The sequence below is a fragment of the Cygnus olor genome, chromosome 2, assembly GCF_009769625.2.
Source record: "Cygnus olor isolate bCygOlo1 chromosome 2, bCygOlo1.pri.v2, whole genome shotgun sequence".
NCBI lineage: Eukaryota > Metazoa > Chordata > Aves > Anseriformes > Anatidae > Cygnus > Cygnus olor.
The window spans coordinates 45592866-45613596 of NC_049170.1; the positions used below are offsets into that span (position 1 = coordinate 45592866).

General features: G+C 40.6%; 2 protein-coding genes across 5 annotated transcripts in view; both read right to left on the reverse strand.

Annotated features, from left to right (window-relative positions):
- MRPL3 (mitochondrial ribosomal protein L3) overlaps positions 1-10254 on the reverse strand; it is a 29182-nt gene extending 18928 nt beyond the window's left edge. Inside the window, exons 1-6 of the mRNA XM_040548415.1 lie at positions 10124-10254; positions 8571-8749; positions 7413-7504; positions 6483-6581; positions 2903-3002; positions 1281-1341 (exon numbers count right to left, since the gene is read on the reverse strand). Coding sequence (XP_040404349.1) covers positions 1281-1341; positions 2903-3002; positions 6483-6581; positions 7413-7504; positions 8571-8749; positions 10124-10191 — 599 coding nt within the window. The 5' untranslated portion in view covers positions 10192-10254. The remainder of the gene's footprint in view (positions 1-1280; positions 1342-2902; positions 3003-6482; positions 6582-7412; positions 7505-8570; positions 8750-10123) is intronic.
- A 5688-nt stretch (positions 10255-15942) lies between these two features.
- CPNE4 (copine 4) overlaps positions 15943-20731 on the reverse strand; it is a 244816-nt gene continuing 240027 nt past the window's right edge. For all 4 annotated transcript variants that reach the window (XM_040548436.1, XM_040548438.1, XM_040548435.1 and 1 more), the window contains one exon: positions 15943-16144. In XM_040548436.1, the coding sequence (XP_040404370.1) occupies positions 16013-16144 (132 nt within the window). In that variant the 3' untranslated portion in view covers positions 15943-16012. The remainder of the gene's footprint in view (positions 16145-20731) is intronic.

The following is a 20731-nucleotide window of genomic DNA, read 5'->3' on the forward strand; positions in this document are numbered from 1 at the left end:
TTCAAATCAATACCCTATGGCTGCTTACCAGTATCTCCTCAATTGCCAAGAAACTTTCCTGGTACTTGGAAATACTTCTACAAAAACAGGGATCTTCTGCATTAACAAAGCGTGACACTCACTCTGCATGAAATGCCTGTACTCGTGATGATACAGTACTTAGCTTTACAGACAAGCTACTGTCTCTCATAGGCTGTTCATTAAACACAGTTTAGAAGTTGAATGAATAATATATCAGGTTGAAGTCTTACATAAGCATATTCAACATAGAAAAACACTAATTCCAGTCCTTGACCTCCTGTTCCAAATAAGATGCATTTGTAAGTGTTTTCAGGTGGAGCTATATTAGAGCTGACATTTCTCCCTTTTTGCAAAGCTCTGTGAATAATATTAGACATTTGTAAGTATGACACGTGAGACAATTACAATGGATGGTATTTCAACAAAGCCATTTTGGTATTATCTCCATTACACAAAAAATTAAACATCAAATGGAGAACATTATCTTGGTAGCACAAGGCAACCAAAATACACTTCACTAAAACATGGAGATAGGAATTCTCAATTCTCTTGGGCAGTGGAAATCATGCACGTAACAAACGAGGCATGACGAGTCTCCGTGGCAAGATGCCAGCTACTCTTTTGACACCCTCTACCACTTGAGCCCTAATCTGGCATTTGCAGTAGTCCAAGAGGAAATCATTCCTCCCACGTTAAAGTGAAAGATATCAACAGTTGCTGGCAAATGAGATGAGCTGGAACACGAGAGAAAACAATACATGAATTTGACAGTTCTGTTGTCCTGCTAAATGTATTCTCTATTTTTTTTGCTCTGCTGTCATCGTGATTCATCTCTTCCCCAAATCAAAATTAAACAGCTTTTCTGAGAGCTGAGGCCCTTCCGCATTTATTCCTTGCTTCCACATACCACAGGCAGACTGTAGACTTCCTGACCTGTGCTAAGCTTGAGCACCTCTTTCTCAAGCTGTATATCAAGTGCTCCAATGATAATCATGTGCGTGCGACAGACAACCACAGCCCTAAAAGAGTTTGTTTACCAACAGTGTTGAAATTGAAGAGCCTCAAAGAAAGATAATCTCATATTTTTGACCCAATGGGTGAACAGATTTCTAGATTCTGCCACTCCCCCTCGCAGTTGTATTTCAGCTTTTGATAGCCATAAAGCTCTTCTCAAGCCAAAGCAGAGGGAAAAAAAAAAAAATAAATCAACCAGCCTGTTTGAAAGATGAGCCATATGCATTAAAACGCTGGGAACCTACGTTTTTGCAGTAACATCCACGAACTGCCCTGGACGGAAGTGAGCGGCATACAAAGGAGTACCTTCAAAAGAAGAGGACAGATCACGTTTAACCAAGTGCCAAAATCCTCAAATCACTCTCCAGTCATTACCATCCAGAGTAGATTGCAGCCACAAGAAAGGGAGCAAACTTTTGTTTTTTATACACATTATTTGTTCTTTTTTTTAATAGACCTCAATGACTAAACTAGATGCTTTGAAATTGCTAATTAGTCACATTTCTCAGTTACTAGCCCAATTTGAATTACGTAGGAAAGAAGAGTTTGGGCTGTACTTAGAAATGTTCCAGACACTGAAAGAAACAAAACCCAAAATACTTAATTAGTTAAGGCACTCACAATACACAAACTCAGCAAGAAAACAGAACATGTTCCCATGTACCTACTAGCACCCCACAAAGTGGACTTTTTTAAAATGAAAAAAAAGTTTTACAATGCTTCCTCTTTGTTAAGACAGAGTGTTTCCAAACTGAAGACAGAAGATAGAAATACAACCACAGGGAATTATCTACACACTACCTTTTAGTAGAATTAATGCTACCATGTGTCAGTGACATCACTCATCTGAGTCACATCTCAAGCATAAATTCCTCATATTATTTAATGTTGTTTGTATGATCCATACAAACCTGGGGTAACATGCCTGTTAGCAGCAAACAACTGATATAATATGAGGTACATGACGCATGCTATGGACAAAATATATGCTCTTTTATTGTTTTCAATAAATACCAATTTGTTGAAAATTTGCAATTCTGCTATATCTCAAGCTTTTGCTTCAATTAATTAGCCCATACTTCTACACATCAGACTTTATTTTTATCAGTTACCACACTGTCTTAAAAACCTCTTGCAAGAGCCTTCTCTAATATCAAATGAAGATGCAAGACATTAGAATCTCCTACCATATATAACTCATGTCAAAATATTGACAGTTAACTGTCAAAAAGTACAAAATTAAAGCAGCCTATATACAAAAGCTACTAACACCTAAAAACAAAGAACTTTTTAATTAAGTCTCTTAACTTCTGATACTGATTTTCAGCGAGGACATTTGTTATGTGTCTTACTGTGTTTTACTTTGCAAACTGCCAGAAAAAGCATCATATATGACAACAGTCAGCCACAATTCTGAATGCAGGAAGAAGAAGCAAACCTCAAACTGCTGTCTTAGGCTCCTGAGAAACACAGCGCAAACACCTTGGTGCTCCTCTCGTAAGGATAACCAGAGAACTTTTGGAATGCATTCAGCTTTATTCCCAAGAAGCATGTTTAAGTTACAAATATTTATTTCTTCACTCAATGTCCATATTTGCTAGTTTGGGTTAGTTTTATTCTCTAAGTAATGGAAACAGACTATTTAGGAAAAAGGAGAAATTCTACTTTATATCGCCTAGAAAATGAAGTTCATTTTCTAGTTTTTTTCCCAAGAAAAAAAAAAGCTTATTTTTGTTCAATGACAAAGAAATAAGAATTCAGCAATTTCCATACAAAACAGGAAAGAAATCAACTTAACTGGGTTTAGATCTAGAAGAAGTGGCAGGCATTAATTATGCATGTAACATTCAGTAAATCAAAAAACTACCTGGTTTAATTATGGCATCATCTGTTACATTAAATGCTGTAACTTTCTGCTTCTGTGGTACTCCAGCTTCTTTAAAAATTTCCATTGCAGCCTCTGATTTCTGTAACAAAGTGTAGCCATAAAAAAAAAGGCACAAAAAGTTATCTTAAAATACTCTGTGATCGGTATAGCACAGGAAGTGATTTTACAGACTGCCAACATCACCCAGATAGACATAGCATACTACATTTTTATCTCGAGAGTAGCATTTTAACTCTATATAAAATTAATTTAAGAATCCTAGGTCTGCATTTTGTTTTCTGTCAAGTAATTACCCTGGTTACATCATATAGACAAGAGATATGAAGATTTCCAAGATCACAAGAAAGCAAGCAATCTTTTAGAATGTACACAAAATATGTGTGTGTTTTTCACTAGTTTAACTCTTGAAAAGAGTTTCATAATCATTTAAAAGCATTTTCCCCTTTTCAAAGCTGCTAATGACTTAGTTCCACAGCGCCACAAATAACATTTATTCCATTTAACAAAACCAGACAAATAAAGCCCAGTCTTGCACAAACTTCTAAAGAAGAGAATCTAGCTTCGATGGACTAAAACGGAAAAAGGATAAAGAACAAGTTTACGATTCATGTATTTTTAAGATACTGCAAGCACACTCAGTGCCAAAGCATTGTTGAAAAAGAAGAGCCCTTGTTTAGGAAACTCACAACCCTCACATAAAGTTAAAAACACTTAAACTGTTCTCAGTTGTTTTAAATGAGACAATTCACAGCACAGCTGACCACTAAGAAAATCCAGCCAATGGAAACAGTAGTGCAGGAAAACTGAGGCTGCAGGAAAAAGTGATGCAGCTGATTTTAATTCAGACAAATTCTAGAAAGCAATTTCAGCATCTGACAATACTGTCACACTTGGGTAGTCACATCTCCGAGGTTCACTTTTCAACAGTTCTGTGCAATTCTCTTAAACAACAACAAAAAAAAACCCTTTGCATTTTCAGACGAAATAACCTGAAAACCTTTAAAACATTTAATTTATTTAGAAAATACACATGTTGTTCTTCGTTTTTTAAAATATATATATATATAAAAAGCATTATGAGAAGGGGAAGCTTTGTGAAGAATGAGGAAGCAAGATGATGAAGCACCTCTGACTTAGACACTCAACTATTATCTTTACAGATCTGTCCTTACTTGAGGAGGAAACGTGGATACACAGTCTGAAGGTTATTTTTTTATTATTATTAAGTGATTTGTTAACTTGATTTCACAGTACAAAACACTTCAAACAACATTTTTTTAAAATAAAAGTTATTCAATTAAATACAAAATCTCCCAAAAGATCACAAAAATTTGAGGCATCAGTGAGACAACTGCATTAAACTGTAGTACCATAAGTGAGGATGAATAATAAAGCAGATTCCCTCTCTATAAATGCCTCCACGTCCATCCTTTATTTCCACTGCTATGTAAAACTCCCTCCTTGGACAACATCGAGTGGAGCTCTGGGCTCTGCAGGCATGCCTGGAAAGAGCTACCACAGTTGAAGAAAAGTAGACGAAAATCAAAGGGTGAAAATCGCTTATTCCTCAAAAACACCCTACGATAGCCTTTCACCATTCTACTTCAGCAACAAGGTTTCCTCAAGCAGTAAAGTCACAGGGATGCGTTTCTACTAACGAAACACTGCAGTCTTTACTAAAACCTTCCTACAAGGAAATACTTAAAAAAAATATTGAACCAATTCTCAAATGTTCTTGTTTTAAAAAATACCAACAGTATCTTCCATTATAGGAAAATGATCAATATGCTCTTCTTTCTTAAGGAAAGAAAATATTTTTGCAAAAGCTGTTACAACACTGACAGAATAGTACTTTGGAGAACAATGTTGCATTAAAAATCATTAAAAACCTCTGTCAACTTGTAATGAGCTGACATCAAGCTAAAAAGAAAAAAAATATTGCGGATATAAGATACAATACTTCTTTTTTAAAAAAAAGCAGTTTGACACTCAAATACATGAGTTACTCTTTATTAGTAAATTACTGAGGGAATCACTAGACTGAATTCATTAAAAAATCAGTTGCTGTGAGGAGTCCGAGGAAGACGGGTGTTCCTACGAGGAATTAACAGAAGATAAACTGCTTACGCTAATAGAATACAGCATCTTTCAGCCCTCTTTTAATTCTCATATTTGGACACTTCAGAGAGAAATGAAACACATAAAAAGACTGATAACATAGGAAAGCATGGATTCAAACCTGAGCTATGCCAGAAAAATACATCACTTGCTGGTACCTTGGCAAGTAACATTGTTCAGAAACTGCATGCCGAATTCTTTCTTGGAAACTATGTAGCTTATACAGAGATGATGATAACACAGAGCTCTGTTCTAGGCCAGGTCCTCACCACAGATTTGCCCAATGGCATTTAGTCCATTTCTTTATTAAAATAAGCCTAACTTTAACCAAATTAACAGGTGGTAACTTGGAAAAAATTATATGCAAGAAAATCACTGACATAGTACAAATTACTAAAAAATCCCTCGCATCATTAGGTCCGCTATATATAGTTTCTATTCCTCCTTGTTCACTGCACATTTTGACTCCGACAATCAAAGAATCACTACTGATATCACTTTCACAAAAAGATTAATTGTATGAGGTCTAACGTGCAAAATAAAACTTGAAAATTATTAGATTGTTATGGTTGTTGCACATCTTAAACTAAGGTTACAGGAAAGATAAAGCCCTAATGTAATTTCTCCAGGAAAGGCATCACACCTGGAAAGTAGAAATGGGCCAAAATGACACAAAAACCAGAAGCAATGATGGTAAAATATGGCATAAATCCACTGAATTAAAGGAAGACACCTTAAAGTATGAGCCTGTTCAAAAAAGATATCACTAGAATACCCCGTAAAAGCCAACATTTACCAAATGAAAAACCTCTAACTCCCTCACCTCCCCTAAAGCACAAACAAGTACACAGACTTATTTAGAGGCTCTGGGAAAACCTTCTGTTTGAAAGAAAGGAAATACATGTCCTTGAAAGACCAAAATCACAAACTGAGATAATCTGGTTAATAACCACAAGCCCTATTTTTTTGTGCTTAAATCAAACAAATCAGTCTCAGGATATTGCAAGAAATGAAAAGTGATACTTTATAGAAATAATGGATCACAAAAACAGCAATCCTTTGAAGGAAAGCTTTGCTCCTGCTTTGATCTATAATTCAATTTTCTTTGTCAGGAGTGACAGCTCTGCTAGACAGCCACAGCCATTGAAGGTGGCTGGGAATTCCACATCAGGCGTTCAGTGTGTCTAAACAACTGAGTGGTTTTGACATCACTGTTGATGAGCTACAATCATGAAGCTATCTTTCTGAAAACTGGTCTTGAACTCTTTCATCAGTAAAACTATATGCAAATTATTAATCTCAACAGACTTGTGGAAGAATTACAACCACATCTAATAAAACAGTATGGAGGAGTGAGCTATAGAACACTGTCATCTAAAGAGGTGATGAAGGTGAATGAGTTTACTGCAAGTAATAAAAACACCCAAAGCAGTTCACTTACAAAAAAAGGAGATACATTTTTTCCTCCAACAATCAGCTTAGCTGTTTTTCCTTCTGATTCTTCCTTTGAAATGTACCTTAAAACGTGACAGTCTTGCACCTTAAGAAAAAGGGAAACAGTGATTACTTAAGTGTAAGCAGATGTGCACGGTTTGAGTACCTAATAAGGTGCTGTCAAGACAAGTCAAACAAAGCCAGTCTCTGTTTCATTTGCATTCACATAACACAAGATTTGGCATAGATAGGGCAGTGTGTTACCCTTTTACCACAGACATTCTTTTCCCAATCAATTAAAGGCTTATCTTAGGAAAAAATATTCCTAAAACGCAAACTGTATTTTCAAGAATATTCTAGAAATTGAATAAACTCCTAGAGCCATCTTTTACATGCAAGATGTGCAAAATCCCTGCAGCGTGTAGCTGCAAAGCATACAATAAGAGAATACATTTTGGACTCCAACTCCCTCACCCTGTAAACCTGGTGTCCTCACAGCCCCTGTTTGTCACATGGCAGCAACAGGTGAGAAAAACAGCTTCATCACAGTGAACATCTGCCAGAGACTACAAAGAAATAGCTTCAGGCGTACAAAGGCTCAGCAACCAGAGTGAAACTAATCCCAAAGTGCCTGCATGTGACAAAAAAAAGAAAAGCTAGGGAGCAAAACCCAACTTTATGTTGTCCTCCCATCTTCCCTGAGCGACGCGTACCACATACAGTTTTGCAGCACTTGAATACTCGAGGCAGAAGACAGACCACTTCTAGAAAGTTTAGCAAATAGACAGAATAGGCACAGTGTGCTACGCAGGGCTGAAAGATTGTTTTTAAAGTAATTTCCTGCTACGTAAAATGATAAATTTCACTTCTGCCTGAAACTTCTGGTTAATGATCTGAATACAGCAAAGGGGATGAAATTCTACATGATTTATTTCACCTTAAGTAGCGTGACAGCATGCTTCTTTCCTGATTTGGTCCATATTGGCATCATTCCCAGTTTTACTGCAACAACACCAACTCTGACGGAATCTGTAGATCAGACGAAAAGACAGATGCAACTCCACACTTAATATTTGAAAGAACCCAACTCATAACCTACAGAACTGCCTGCGAAGTCTCATCAGCTCAGACCTTTCCTAAGGAGCTGAGGATGGAGAGAAAACATCGCTGACTCGCTGCGGGCAGGCTGGGAATAACCTGTTCACTGTTCACTGTTTTTAATCCTATTAGCAGTAAAGTTCTGTTCATTCCAGTTCTGTTTGATACAGCATGCAAACCAGTTCATCATTAAGATTAAAGCAATCAGTGCTTCAGACTCATCCTTTTGTGAAATCATGACACCCATGCAGAATCCTAGAACCAAAACAACTATTAAAAAGTTTCCTTTTGTAGGTTTCTCCTACCCCAACCTTTGCATATTTTTGACACTGTAACCATACAGAAAAAGCACCCTGTCAAGTCTGGCCTCTGACGGCCCAGAGCTTGAAAAATAGAACACTTAAAATAAAGAATAAATATTTTAAAGCCTGAAAAATCCAACATGCTTCCTAGTAAGTAAGCATAACATACCAGTTCTCTAAAAAAGCATTTAAAACAAGTTCTTAACCTTGTGGAAACTCAGCTTTGAGTCCAAATCAGCACCTGGTCCGTTTCAGTGCCACTCAATGCCAACAAAATAAAAAAAAAAAGAACCTATCAAAAAAGACCTCCTAGAAACGTAAAATGTATGAACTAGAAAGTGTTCTTGTAAATATTGCTGGGCTGAAGAAAAACCTGTCGTAGAATTTATCCCACTTCTATTCAGTGACTCCAAAGTCTTATGGACTAGAACATATCAATTTTTTGACTCTTTAAAAGGGGCACATCACCTGACATTAAACAACTACGTGATACAGTCTGCAAATCCAAGAGAACATCCTCAGGGATGACAACAGAAATTGCAACAAAGAACATTTTGTTCCTTGTAGAGGGCAAGGTGATTGAGGTAACAGCAAAGAGGGAAATATAAGACAGAACCCCAGTGTTACTGAATGCAACAATGCAACAACAATAATTTCATCGTAATTTTGTTATTCCAGATAAGAGACTTTCTTACCTGGTTTCCACTCATTCAGTGGCCACGGCTCATCCTTCAGAGGGCAGAGCTTGCTGGCTGTCTGTGCTTTGTATTCCTCTGCAGTTGTCTTCTTGAGGAACTGAACGTTCTCTTCAGAAAGATGCTCGTGCCACCATGTTGCATCGTTACCATGCCTGGCTACAAGGCCCAGCTGCCCCCTTTCCAGTGAGGGGAAAAAGTTCAAGTGTCTGATCAGTTCAAATAATGACTCATAACATGTATGTTTGTAATGTACATACTACAAGATTATATCATTACATAATACAGTGTACTGCCAAAAAAGACTGAAATTATGGTAGTAACCTATTCAACCACCATCAACCATCTGCACTCTACCAGAAGGCCAGCTACAAGCAGAGTTTTGTAAAAATTTGTGTGAGAACTTATCCTGTTTAATATCTTTATCAATGATCTTAGGAGTGGGTGATTGTGAATAAAACTGAACAGGAGAGTGCAGCTGACAATGCTCAAGGGCAAAGCTGCCAGTCTGTCTGGACTGGTCAGGAAATCAAGGAAAGCGATTGTCACCCTCTCTTTAGCTCTCTGAGCAAACCACATCTCCAATACCAAATCCAGTTTTGGGTTCCAAGAACAGCAGGGATGTTTCTAACCGAGCAGGTGCGGCAGTGCTGCATAAAGATGGTCAGGGGCTGGAGCATGGCTCCTCCAGTGCTAGGGTGCTTGCCCTATGAGAAGAGGCTGCAGTAACTGGGCCTGTTTAGTCTGGAGAAGAAGAGGCTTAAGGCAGACCTAACCTTTCCAATACCTACAAGGAGATCACTGACAAGACAGAGCCAGGCCATGTTTACTGAGGTGCAGGCAGGAGAATGGAAGATTAAGTATAAACCAAATATTGAGGTTTTGATTTGATGCAAGGAAAAAGCGTTCAGCCTGAGCACAGTCAAACATTGGGACAGGGTGCCAGAGGGGCTGTGCCGCCTCTGTGCTGAGCAGCCTGGTCTGGCCTCAGCACTGACCACGCTGCTGTGAGCAGGAGCAGGACATAGGGACTCTGGACAACTTGCCCGCGCAATGCTCACTGCTGAACACCTGCAGCAGTTCAGCTGTACTGCCGTAACTGGACAAAGCCTCCTAATTCTCTGCAAGTACAACTGAAACGGTGCATTTAACGATACCCTGAAAGCTTAAACAGCAGTGTTGCGGAGAAAAGGCACCCCAAAATCCTAAGCCACCTCACAGTTGCAAAAATAATAATAATTTAATCTACGTGCCCTCATATTCCCCGGAACGACGTTAAAGCTGAGGGCGGGCCCTTCAGCTTCTTTAAACGCTGTTATCTCTTCGCGGCCATGCCAGGACAAGAGCACGCAGGCGACGAGCTGCGGCCAGCGGAGGCGACCCCAAACGCAGCCGGGCGAGCCCCAGGGCACTCGGGCCGCAGCCACCCTCCCCTGCCCGAACCGCACGGAGCGGGGCCCCGCCAGCCCCCGGCTCCGGGGTCGGTGCCTCCAGCGGCCGAAACGTGGACTCAGCCCCGGCCCTCCCCGCCGCTCCGCGCCTGTCCCCGCTACCTGTGGCCGGCCGCCCCCGCCGCCCTCAGCCGTGCCCCGAGGCGGGCCAGCAGCGCCCAGCCCGCCATGCCGCCGCCCGGCCCAGCGCCCAAACCCTTCCGGGCCGCCGCGGAAGGCAGATGGCGGGCGGGAGGTGCTCGGCGGGGCGGGGCGGCTGCGGCGGGCGGGCGGCTGCTGTCAGCGCTGGGCTGCCCGTGGGAGGCCGGGAGCCGACAAGAAGCGACATGAACCGGCGTGGCCAGCTGCTGTCCCTCCTGGCTTCTTTTTTTTTTTTAACCCTGCGTCCCCGTTTTGCTTCGCCGCTGTGGTGTCTGTGTGTGTGCCTGGTTGGGTCTGTGTGTGTCTCTGTGTGTGGGCAGGAGGGGCTGTATGCAGCAGAGATAGGGTAACTGGGCAGAATTTTGGCGTTCACCCCCAAAACTGACGCAGAAAGCCACCCACAGCATTCAAACGCAGGCCCTGCCCTTGTGTTTACTTCTTGCCCTCTGAGCAGTGAGCTGGTGGTGTGAGCAGAAGCGAATCCCCCAAGCATGCCATCCCGCTGGTGTCCCCCTCCCTGAAGCTGGCTTCTCATCTCCACCGACACAGGGACTGCTGTGTCCTTCCCTTCTCTCCCCAGCATGGAAAACAGCAACCCCACAGGGGTAGTGCTAAATTTGTGGCTCCTGGCTGGGCCCACCAGTACCTCATGCTGCTGCTCCAACAAAGACTTCTATGCCAGCAGGAGCAAGGGGTCTCAAAATGTGAGAAGTGATACCTCCCAATTTCTAAACACTGTGACAACCCTACAGTGGTGCCCACCCTACCAAAGTCCCCAGGGAGTAGCAAAATACTTTTTATCCCCATTTTAAAGATGGGGAACCAAGGCACACAGCAAGATTAAGTGACTGCCGAGTCATGATGGATGTTTCCAGACAGAGAAGAGGGCTCCCTCGATGCTCGCTAGCCCTGCTGCCACGGTTTGGTGCTTTTCTTATCTAGCATGTTGCACAGCTGAAGTGACTGAGGATTTCATGTGCCAGCAATTCGCAAGTAATACATTTCTGGAGAGAAAAAGTTTAATGCTGTACTTCTTCACACCTTCTTTTGGACATGATGTAACATCAAAACTTTTTTTTCCTTTTTTTTTTTCCTTTTTTTTTTTTCTTTTTCATTTTTTCATGATGATAAACAAGCATTCAACTCTTGTCGATTTGTGTGTGGGAAGGGCAATCAAATGGCAAACTGCCTGCACAGTAATCAGTGGGACAAGAGTTCAAGTGCCTCCTGAGCACAGTGTAAAAGTTTTTCTGCACAGAAGCAGGATTTACTAACACGTTTTTGAAGAAGGATGAGAAAGAAACAGCACCCATTAGAAAATAACCTTCCCTGCTACTCTGCTGCCTTGAGTAGTCCTCAGAACTGCAGGACTGAGGAACCAGTCCTGAGGACAGGAACTTTTGAACCAGCAACCTTCACAAGAGAGAAGGCACCTAGGTTTCACCTGGTCTGTGTTGGGGAGCTCCCTAACTGTGCAATGAAATGGGGAAAACAGGAAAACGGGAAAGTGGGGCTGAGTGCAGCCAGCTAAAGGTTTGCAGTGGATGTTACGACCAAATGTGCTGCTGGCCTGACCAGTACCACTCGTAGAGCTCTCTGACTCCAGGAATATCCTCCACTGACATGCGACTCCCCCTTCTCAGCCCAGGGCTGCAGGTACAAGTAAGACCTATCAGCCAAGGAGGTTGGATGGTGTGATAAACTGTATTTTCAGTTTTTCAGTTTTTCAGAAAATACAGTGATAAACTGTATTTTCCCTGTGGCAAATGACACTTCCTGTAAATAAAGGGGAATAAACAACCTAATAAATGTAATCTTACCCTAGGAGTCCTCCAGCTCATCCCTTCTATTCCAAAAAAACAATGTAAATGTACTGATGTTACATGACTGAAATGTCCATGCCACTTAGCAGTAAAGGGAGTGTGTCTATAGTGCCTCTTTCACTCTGGAAAGGATAGAGATATGTTTACATCTGCATACCAGGTGTGACTGCAAGACCCACAATCCCAGGTGAGAAAGTTCACTGAATAAGCAGTTGGGTGCTTTCTGGGGGTAAGCCGTGTTCTGTTTGTGCAGCCGGAGAGCCGTGCTGAAGGAGGCAGCTCTGTTCTAACTCATCAGCAACCATTTTAACGCAGTACAATAATGAGGCTCAATAAACCAGATGCCCTTCCATCACAATACCCCATGAGTAGGTAAACCCAAGGGATGTAGTTGGGTGCTGCAGACCTGCAGGGCTCTGTCAAGCACTTCTGCTCAGAGCCAGGGCCTTCCACCCGTGCATTTGTTGCAGTCTCACCTCTGAAACCTGGAGCAAGCCTTGGCCTAGCCCACTTTTGGCTGGCCTTCAGACAGGTGAAACTGTAAACCTTTTGGCTGTCATCAGTTGTGTAACTTTGATATTTGCAGACTAAAATAAAAGACATGTTTTAAAGGTATACAATTATTAATATTTAATTTTCTTTTCATACCTGTAGACTCTTTCATCAAATGCTATAGAATATGATATTGCTGATCACAGTAAGAATTTTACATGGATAGGTTTTACCTTACCATAATAAAAAATTAGCAGTGTATTAGAACTTTTTTTTTTATTTTTACTAATAGACTTAGTTTACCCTACGTAACTGAAAATATAACTCAGCTCAGTATCTAGCTCAAGAGTTATGGATGTTAATATATTTTGAGCTAATAGGGATGATGAATATCTTTGAGTATTCTGAGACTTTTGGATATTGGATTGGATTTGAGTAACAATAAAAAGGAAGGCAGGATTGCAGTAGGCAGAGAAGATATTTTATATCATCAATTACCTCAAAAGGACAATGTATAATTTATTATAAAGGAGTTTTCAGAATTTGAAATGATCCATCAAAAGTCAGTAGAAGTTTAAATTTGCATAAAATATCTACAAGAGAAATGACCACAGTTCAGCCTAAAGGGAGAATGGCCTTTCTAAGCCCTAAGTAGATAAAAACAGGAAAAAAGGCATTTCAGTGATATATTCATATATTTAAAGACATTACTATGCACAAAGCCCATACTATCTTATTGCACTGAGTAACCTGGAGCAATGAAAATAACATTCGGAGCCTCATTAGAAACCCTTTACCATATGACTAGTTTTATCTTCTGTGCATTTTCCTACATCATCTCACCACACTATTGTGTGTTTGTTTGGCATTCTGGAATCTATATAGATTGAGGAAGATTTCCAGTTGAGTTTTCAATATCATAGAAGTGTCCTTTCAATTACTTTGCGGGCTGGTGCAGGATTGCTGATCTATATCACCACTGATGATGATTTGGTTTTAAGCAGACAGCATTTATAATACGAATTGTGTGAAGTAAACAGAAAGATCTGCGGCAACTGTGATTCTCTTGAGACACTTATACAGACCATCTACATACGTGAAAATGATTGGTGAATTATCTAGCTCAGCACACAATAACCATTGAAACCACCCGTTAATCGCTGCATTTTGTGTGGTGCTGCATAATAAAAGCTCCTTGCAACACCTCTGCTGAGGACAAGCTGCAACTGCCCAATTCCATGTAACCATGAACACTTCACAAATAATTTAGCCAAGGCTTGTATGTACCAGAAGAACAATTTCTCAGTTTCCTAATTTTCTTGCTGAAATTTTTCTTTTATTTTCCTTCAGTCTAGCAAACAATAAAAGCTAGCCCCTCCTCAGCTGCCCTTTAGATCCCTAAATGCATGCGAGGGTAAAGTAATATTCTTTATGTTGGAAGAGCACCATCATGCCTCTGAGGAACTCAAATCACGTTTCAAATACAAAACTCCCCCAGTACCATTAAGAGATATTCATGAATACATGGCAATGATCTTCATCTTATAGATGAGGAATCTGAGGTGCAGAAAAGTTAAACAACTTGCCCAAGATTACAAAATAAGATACAAAGAGCAAAGAACATGGAGCCTTTGATTTTTCAGTCATGTGCTTTAACAGTAGAAAAACGCTCCTTCTGAGAATAGGAAAGAAAAAAGGGGGGAAATGGGAACAAGAAACTAGAGATGTTTTAGATAAGAATAAAGATACGTTGGCTGAGTGGTATATGAGATATAAGGGGAAATCAAAGCATCCTCCAGCTGAAAGCTGAAATACATCCACAGAGGGGAAATGTGCATCCTCCTGCTCAAATGAAGAGTCAGCCATTAAATGAAAATGTGGATTTGAGATCTATCAGTTGGGACGTCCTCACACAATTTATACCTATGACCAACTAATACTGGCTGCTGTTCCATATCCAATCACCTGAAGAAATCTTTACTAGCAAGTGTGAAAGACTGCACTGCAGGATATAGATGGAGAGGAACTGAATGTGCAGCAAAGACAGCCCCATGCATCTTGGCTGTCCCATGGCCTTCACTTTATGGTACAAAATCATCCATCAAAGCTGATCCCGTGGAAGTTGCTTCTAAATGAGAGCACGGGAATTAGAGTTCTATATTATCTGCAAAGTCATTGAAAAATACATATATCTAAAACAAAAAAAGCCTGCCCACAGGTGAGATTTTCCAAAATATTGAATGCTGGCCCAAAATGCCTTCTTCTGGAACTTGCAACAAGAATGTATTCGCTTCAATGGGAACACAACTCATCCAAAGCCATGCCTTTTGGACAATCCCACACAAATTATTTTTGGTCAAATGTTTTCTTTAACTTCTAACAAGTTACATCTTTCACTATTGTCTTTTAGCAAATGAGGAAGCCTAAATTCAAACACTAAGAATAACACTGATCTAATTTGTTTATTTATATATATGCGTATTTCAATGGAAAAACCAACCCACTGCTAATATGTTCTTGTTTGTCCTCTTTAAAAAAGTGGCTTGACTATTCTTTTGGTACAAAATCAAGTTTTCTATCACACACAAGTGATGCATGTGTGAGAAGTTTCAAATTATTAGTTGTCATGAATTCAGGCCATGCAAAATTTCTGCTGGAAAATGTGTCACGCAGACTTGGATATTGGGTGTGAGATTAAAAAAAACAACACACAAATGAAACAAAAAAAAGAATTCCCAAGCATAATAGATTCTAAATGTGGGTAGCCCCATTAGAAAGCCAGCCCGACGGTTTGGATTAAGTAGTTATATTTTAAGACATGCAGTCCTGGTGGGTCATGCCCTCCAAGCCAGATCTGAACACTTTGTAACAACTGGATGTATCAGGCTTTTGAAAAATTGCTGCTCAGGCCACATAGTGAGTGGGCATGTTTGGACACCCATGTTGCAAACCACTAATGTCAGAAATGCCCATGCTTGGAGCCAGCTCTCTCTTGAAATAATTTATTACTCCTTTCTTGGAATACGGAAGTTGAAAGCAGGCAGCTTTGTGGCAGAGAGAGAAATAAAGACAACAACTGCAAAACTGTGTTGTTTTTATTTTAAACATGCAAAATACAGTTCATGCATCTGCCATTTCGAAAAATCTCTCAGTTCATAGCAGATTAAACCAAAGACATTTTGGCTATCGACTCTCAATAAATATTTCAAAATGCTTTACAGTGTAAAGATAAGAAATTTAGCAAAATTTCAACAAACCTGTATAAAAAACAGATACAGATAACTTTTTATTTCAAGGCGACATGCTGTAATGTAAAGAGTTCACTTTTTTTCTGGATGTTTTTTTCCTCATAAAAAGTTTTCAACAATACAACCGCTTAACAGATTTAAGCCTTTGGGCTACACATGCAAAAAAAAAATGGTTATTTTAGTTAAAAATCACCAAAACGTGCTATTTTTTGTTTCATTTTTAAGTACAGTAGTTGTAGACAGTAGCATTTCTCTTTTTTTAATTTTGTAAAAGAGTGCAGGCAGGTTCATGGAGCTAGTGTCCTGGAAGACTCGTACTCTGACACACATTTTGGTTTTATCCCCTTGCCATTGTAATAGTCCACGACTTGGTTTGGAACTTCAGCCAAAACGCTTTTTGCTAGAGCAGCTGGGGATGCCTGCAGGAAATGGTAGAAAACACAAGTGTTAACCTGTGTCTGTGCCAGAAATGCCAGGGCTTTCAGAGGCATTGGTGCCACAAGATAAAGGCAAGAAGTATGGTACAGAAATGGAAGGCAAAAAAGACTCAAAGCGAGTGGCACTATTGCTGGAAACTCATTTTGTAGGCCAGTCGGGGCATGTACCTGTAGCTGCCCAAAGTACATTAAAGCCAAAAGTGCTCTGCATGTATTTCAGACACAATTTGGACTCTTCTAAGTTCACAGCTAGGGCAACTGTTGTCCCAAACTTCTCTGCACTCTGAGAGAGCACCATATCATGATGTGATAGTCTGCAAAGACTTCCTTCATCAGTACTCAGTGAGGGACCCTGCACAACTTCATGTTGAACATAGGTAAAAGGGAGGCCTTCGTCACCACTCTGCTTTCCAAGTTCTGGCATGCTGTTTTAATGCCTGGGGAAGTTTTTAATGTAAATAAAAATATTTTGTTTGCATTGAAATTAAATCACTGTCAAGAAAAGGTTTCATGCCTACGCTTTATGGAGGTTTTAAATCTCTTCATACAATGTATAAATGGTGGGTGTCAACCAGAGGCAGCTCCTTTAAGAACCGATGGCCCTGAGATGCAAAGATGGCCAGTGGCTTTTGCTCCAGGTGGGGAGGAGCACTACCCCTTGGCCACATGAGAAACTGTGCCCTCTGTTGACAATGACAGTTGCTGCCTCACACACACCCTGACAATGCTTCAGTGGGGCCTGTGGATGTTTTATGGGCAACCATTAACCTGCACGTGCCGCAGGGATTTTCTTCAGACCCTGTACCCATCAGTGATAGAACTGGAGCCCTGTTCTTCCATGCAGCCCCAAAACACCACCCTTCTGCCCTGTGTCTTGGATTTGCTTGTTTCTAGAAATTTGGGTTAGAGATGATTCCAGGTCCCCTGAGCCAGCCTACCTGACTGTGCTCCCCCTGAGCCCACCACAAAAACACAGGAAAAATGCACATGCTTAAACTGTCATGTTTATCTCCAGGTACAACACACATGGATCACACAGTGCAGCTCAACTGATGCACGGGAACTCCTTGGCCTGTGGCTGGATCACCAAGTCCTTCTTCCCACACTAATGAACACTTTCCTTCTTTCTGTATGTAATATTTTCAGCCAGGATTCAAAACTAGCATGTCACAAAGTTGTATTGACTGACTTGGTGCGGCCTCACCTCGAGTACTGTGTGCAGTTCTGGGCACCACAGTACAAAAAGGACATTAAACTGTTGGTGAGTGTCCAGAGGAGGGCGATGAAGATGGTGAAGGGCCTAGAGGGGAAGCCATGTGAGGAGTGGCTGAGGTCACTGGGCCTGTTCAGCCTGGAGAAGAGGAGGCTGAGGGGGGACCTCATCGCAGTCTACAACTTCCTCGCGAGGGGGAGTGGAGAGGCAGGTGACCTATTCTCCGTAATCACCAGCGATAGGACCTGTGGGAACGGTGTTAAGCTGAGGCAGGGGAAGTTTAGGCTGGACATCAGGAAGAGGTTCTTCACCGAGAGGGTGGTCGCACACTGGAACAGGCTCCCCAGGGAAGTAGTCACTGCACCAAGCCAGTCTGAATTTAAGAAGCGATTGGACTGTGCACTTAGTCACATGGTCTAAACTTTTGGGCAGACCTGCGCGGTGCCAGGAGTTGGACTTGATGATCCTTATGGGTCCCTTCCAACTCGGGATATTCTACGATTCTATGATTCTATGACTTATTGCCCTGCTTTCTTTCATGGGCTTGGATCCTTATTGTTTCAGAGTCTTACAATTAGTCTTACATAGGATGTAAATGGTAAACATTTCATACGCATGCTAAGCCACAGGTGCAGAAAGCCCATGGAGTATTATAAATTCTGCTATCAAATGTTACAGTACTACAAATACAAAGACAATGCTAGCAAAATTAGAAATACAATTATTTTTGTCTTTTGTATTTTGGTACTTTGAGTCACATATGTGATTAGCAACGAAAAAAAAACGAACCAGTATTTCCAGAGTGAGGAAATATTTGAGTAGGCAAAAGTCCGGAACATTTCTGCATAAACAAACTGGCAAAGCAGAACCCGTACTTTGTGCGACAGCACAGCAATAGTTCCCAGGTGTTACACAGCAACAGAACCCATTTATTTTAATTCTTCAAAGTGAAATGCATGTTTTTTCACAGTTGCCCTGTTCTTGCCTAAACCTCTCCTCATTGAAATCAGCAGAAAATACTCCTTGGAGTCGGGCAAATAACCCATTTCTACGTTACCACTGAGAATTCCTGGCTTTTTTAATCTCCCTCCCAAGCGTGGCAAAGCTTATATACCTTAACTTGCCTTTGTGCCATTTTACTAGAAATACAACCTTGCGAAAAGGGTGAAAACAGGGAGTGGGGAAAGAAGAATCCTGGGCCATCACTGCACACACAAACCCTAGCAATCAGGAAACCTTGCTCTATATTTAAAAATGCTGGGCGGGGGCACTTGCCACCAGTGTCATGTGTGCAGTCCATCAGTGATCATGTGTGTAGTCCACATGTCTGAACATTGGGCCATCACTCATCTCTGCATCATCCTTGCAGCGCTGCCTCTCTCTTCTGATGCCACATCCAACCTTCCTGGACCAGCACTTCAGAACTGACTCTGTAAGGGCTCAAATGTGCAGCTGAATTACTGCCATCTAAGGAGTCAGCTGAGCTACAGGAGCACCTGGGTACGCACTTCTCACCCATTGTGCAGGTGAAGTAAAAAGCCTTACACTGAGGTTTAAACTATCTTGTTTATTGTGCCTGCAGGCTAAGAGGCTACCTGTGGCTCCACACGCGGTTGCCTGGGGTTACTGGCTTGCCTCAGCACTTCGGTTTGAAAATGGACAACTGTTGCATTACAATGTTTCACGATGCCCATGATGTCTCTTGGTCCTGGGGATCTTTTTAGTAGGGAGCATCACCAAAATGGGGTTAAGGGTGATTTCCTGTCTAACAGTTTGGGCAACCTTTACTGTGTGTACTTTTTTTTTTTGTGGTAAAGCACTCTCATTTCTAGACCAGATGGTGCAAAGCAGCATTTGTGTAGGTAAGAATTGGACCAATACCTTCTGAGCTAAAAACCAGTCTCAGTTCAGCAGTGCTACCCAAGAGTTACCTTCACTGGTGAATGTTTTGCTGTAATGTTTTTGTCACTGTTTAAATGCTATGCTTGAAGAGCATCCTAGCAATAAACACCTCAAGATGAATAGCTCTCAACTGATGGCTAATACACAACAATCGGATGACCTAGCAGCAGGAAAATAATCCCCTATCACGATAATTGGTATATATTACAAATGACTGTTGATTCAGTTCTATAGCTTCACCATGCTTAATCTTTAATTACAGTGAATAGTGCAAAACATTGCCTCTTGCAGTGGTGAAGAACTATGCTTTCCACACTCATTTGTGAGGTGTTATTAAGTCACAGTTGTTAGGCTTTATAATTAAACACAATGCAGAGTGCAATACAATCTACTTGCTGCATCACAATTGTGCACAGTAAAAATAAATTTTAAGGGCAAAAAGAATCACCTCTTAAAATAAAACTGTGAATTAATTGAGACAGGTGGTTTTCTTCATCTACATTTCAGTATTTGTGAGCATCACTGTTCTATAGTTTCAAGTGAAGGATGCTCACGGTGGTGATAATTATAGAGAGAAGAAACTCATTTGGGTTCAGAGAAAATATTTTCCCTTTCTTTTTATGTTCCCATATAGTGAAATGCACATATCACCTAATATGATATGGGACAATTATTTTAAACAGTAACGGTTACCTTCATTTTTCAAGCCTCTGCAACTACAGATTTGCTAAGAATCAATACAATTACTAAAGCTTTACTGAAGTACTCCTGATACACTACATCATGTATGAGAAGATTAAACCCGAATAATAAAACTCTCTCTGTCTTGGGTCTTGAGCCAGTAAAACACTGAAGTGGGTCTGAAGTTTAAAGTATGTTATTATTTGTAACTGTCTGAGTTAAATACCTGTATGAGTGCTGTGGAGGATCAGAACCTTCCCTGAAGTCAATCTTACAAAATAACAGGTATTCGGTCTACAGGTTATTTTTTAGAACATCCTTTCCCCTCGTTTTGATCTTCTCAGAGGGGCAGCTTTTGGATATATTATTTCTGATCTCTTTCAACAGATATGAGCTTTTCAGTTGCAGACTGACATAAGAATTGAAGTAATGAAAAAAATATTGTTTGGGTTGACTCCAAATGAATTCTGGTTTACTATTCCAGCAAAACAAATAAAATTGCTCACACATAACATCCCTCCTTCCGTCAATAGTAGAGGCAATATGGATTTAGGCGTAAATAAATACTTGATTTAGCAGAAAAATCTATAAACCCTATACAACTTGACTTGTAGTCTTTCTAATGAGATCTTTCAACTTTTTTTTTCTACTCAATAGCTGAACATCCCAAGTAGCAAAAATAAACACAAGGTACAAAATTGACAAAATTTACAAAAGGGATGTGACTTTTAACCAAATATATCTTTTACTTAAAGCTGTCAAATGCAATATTC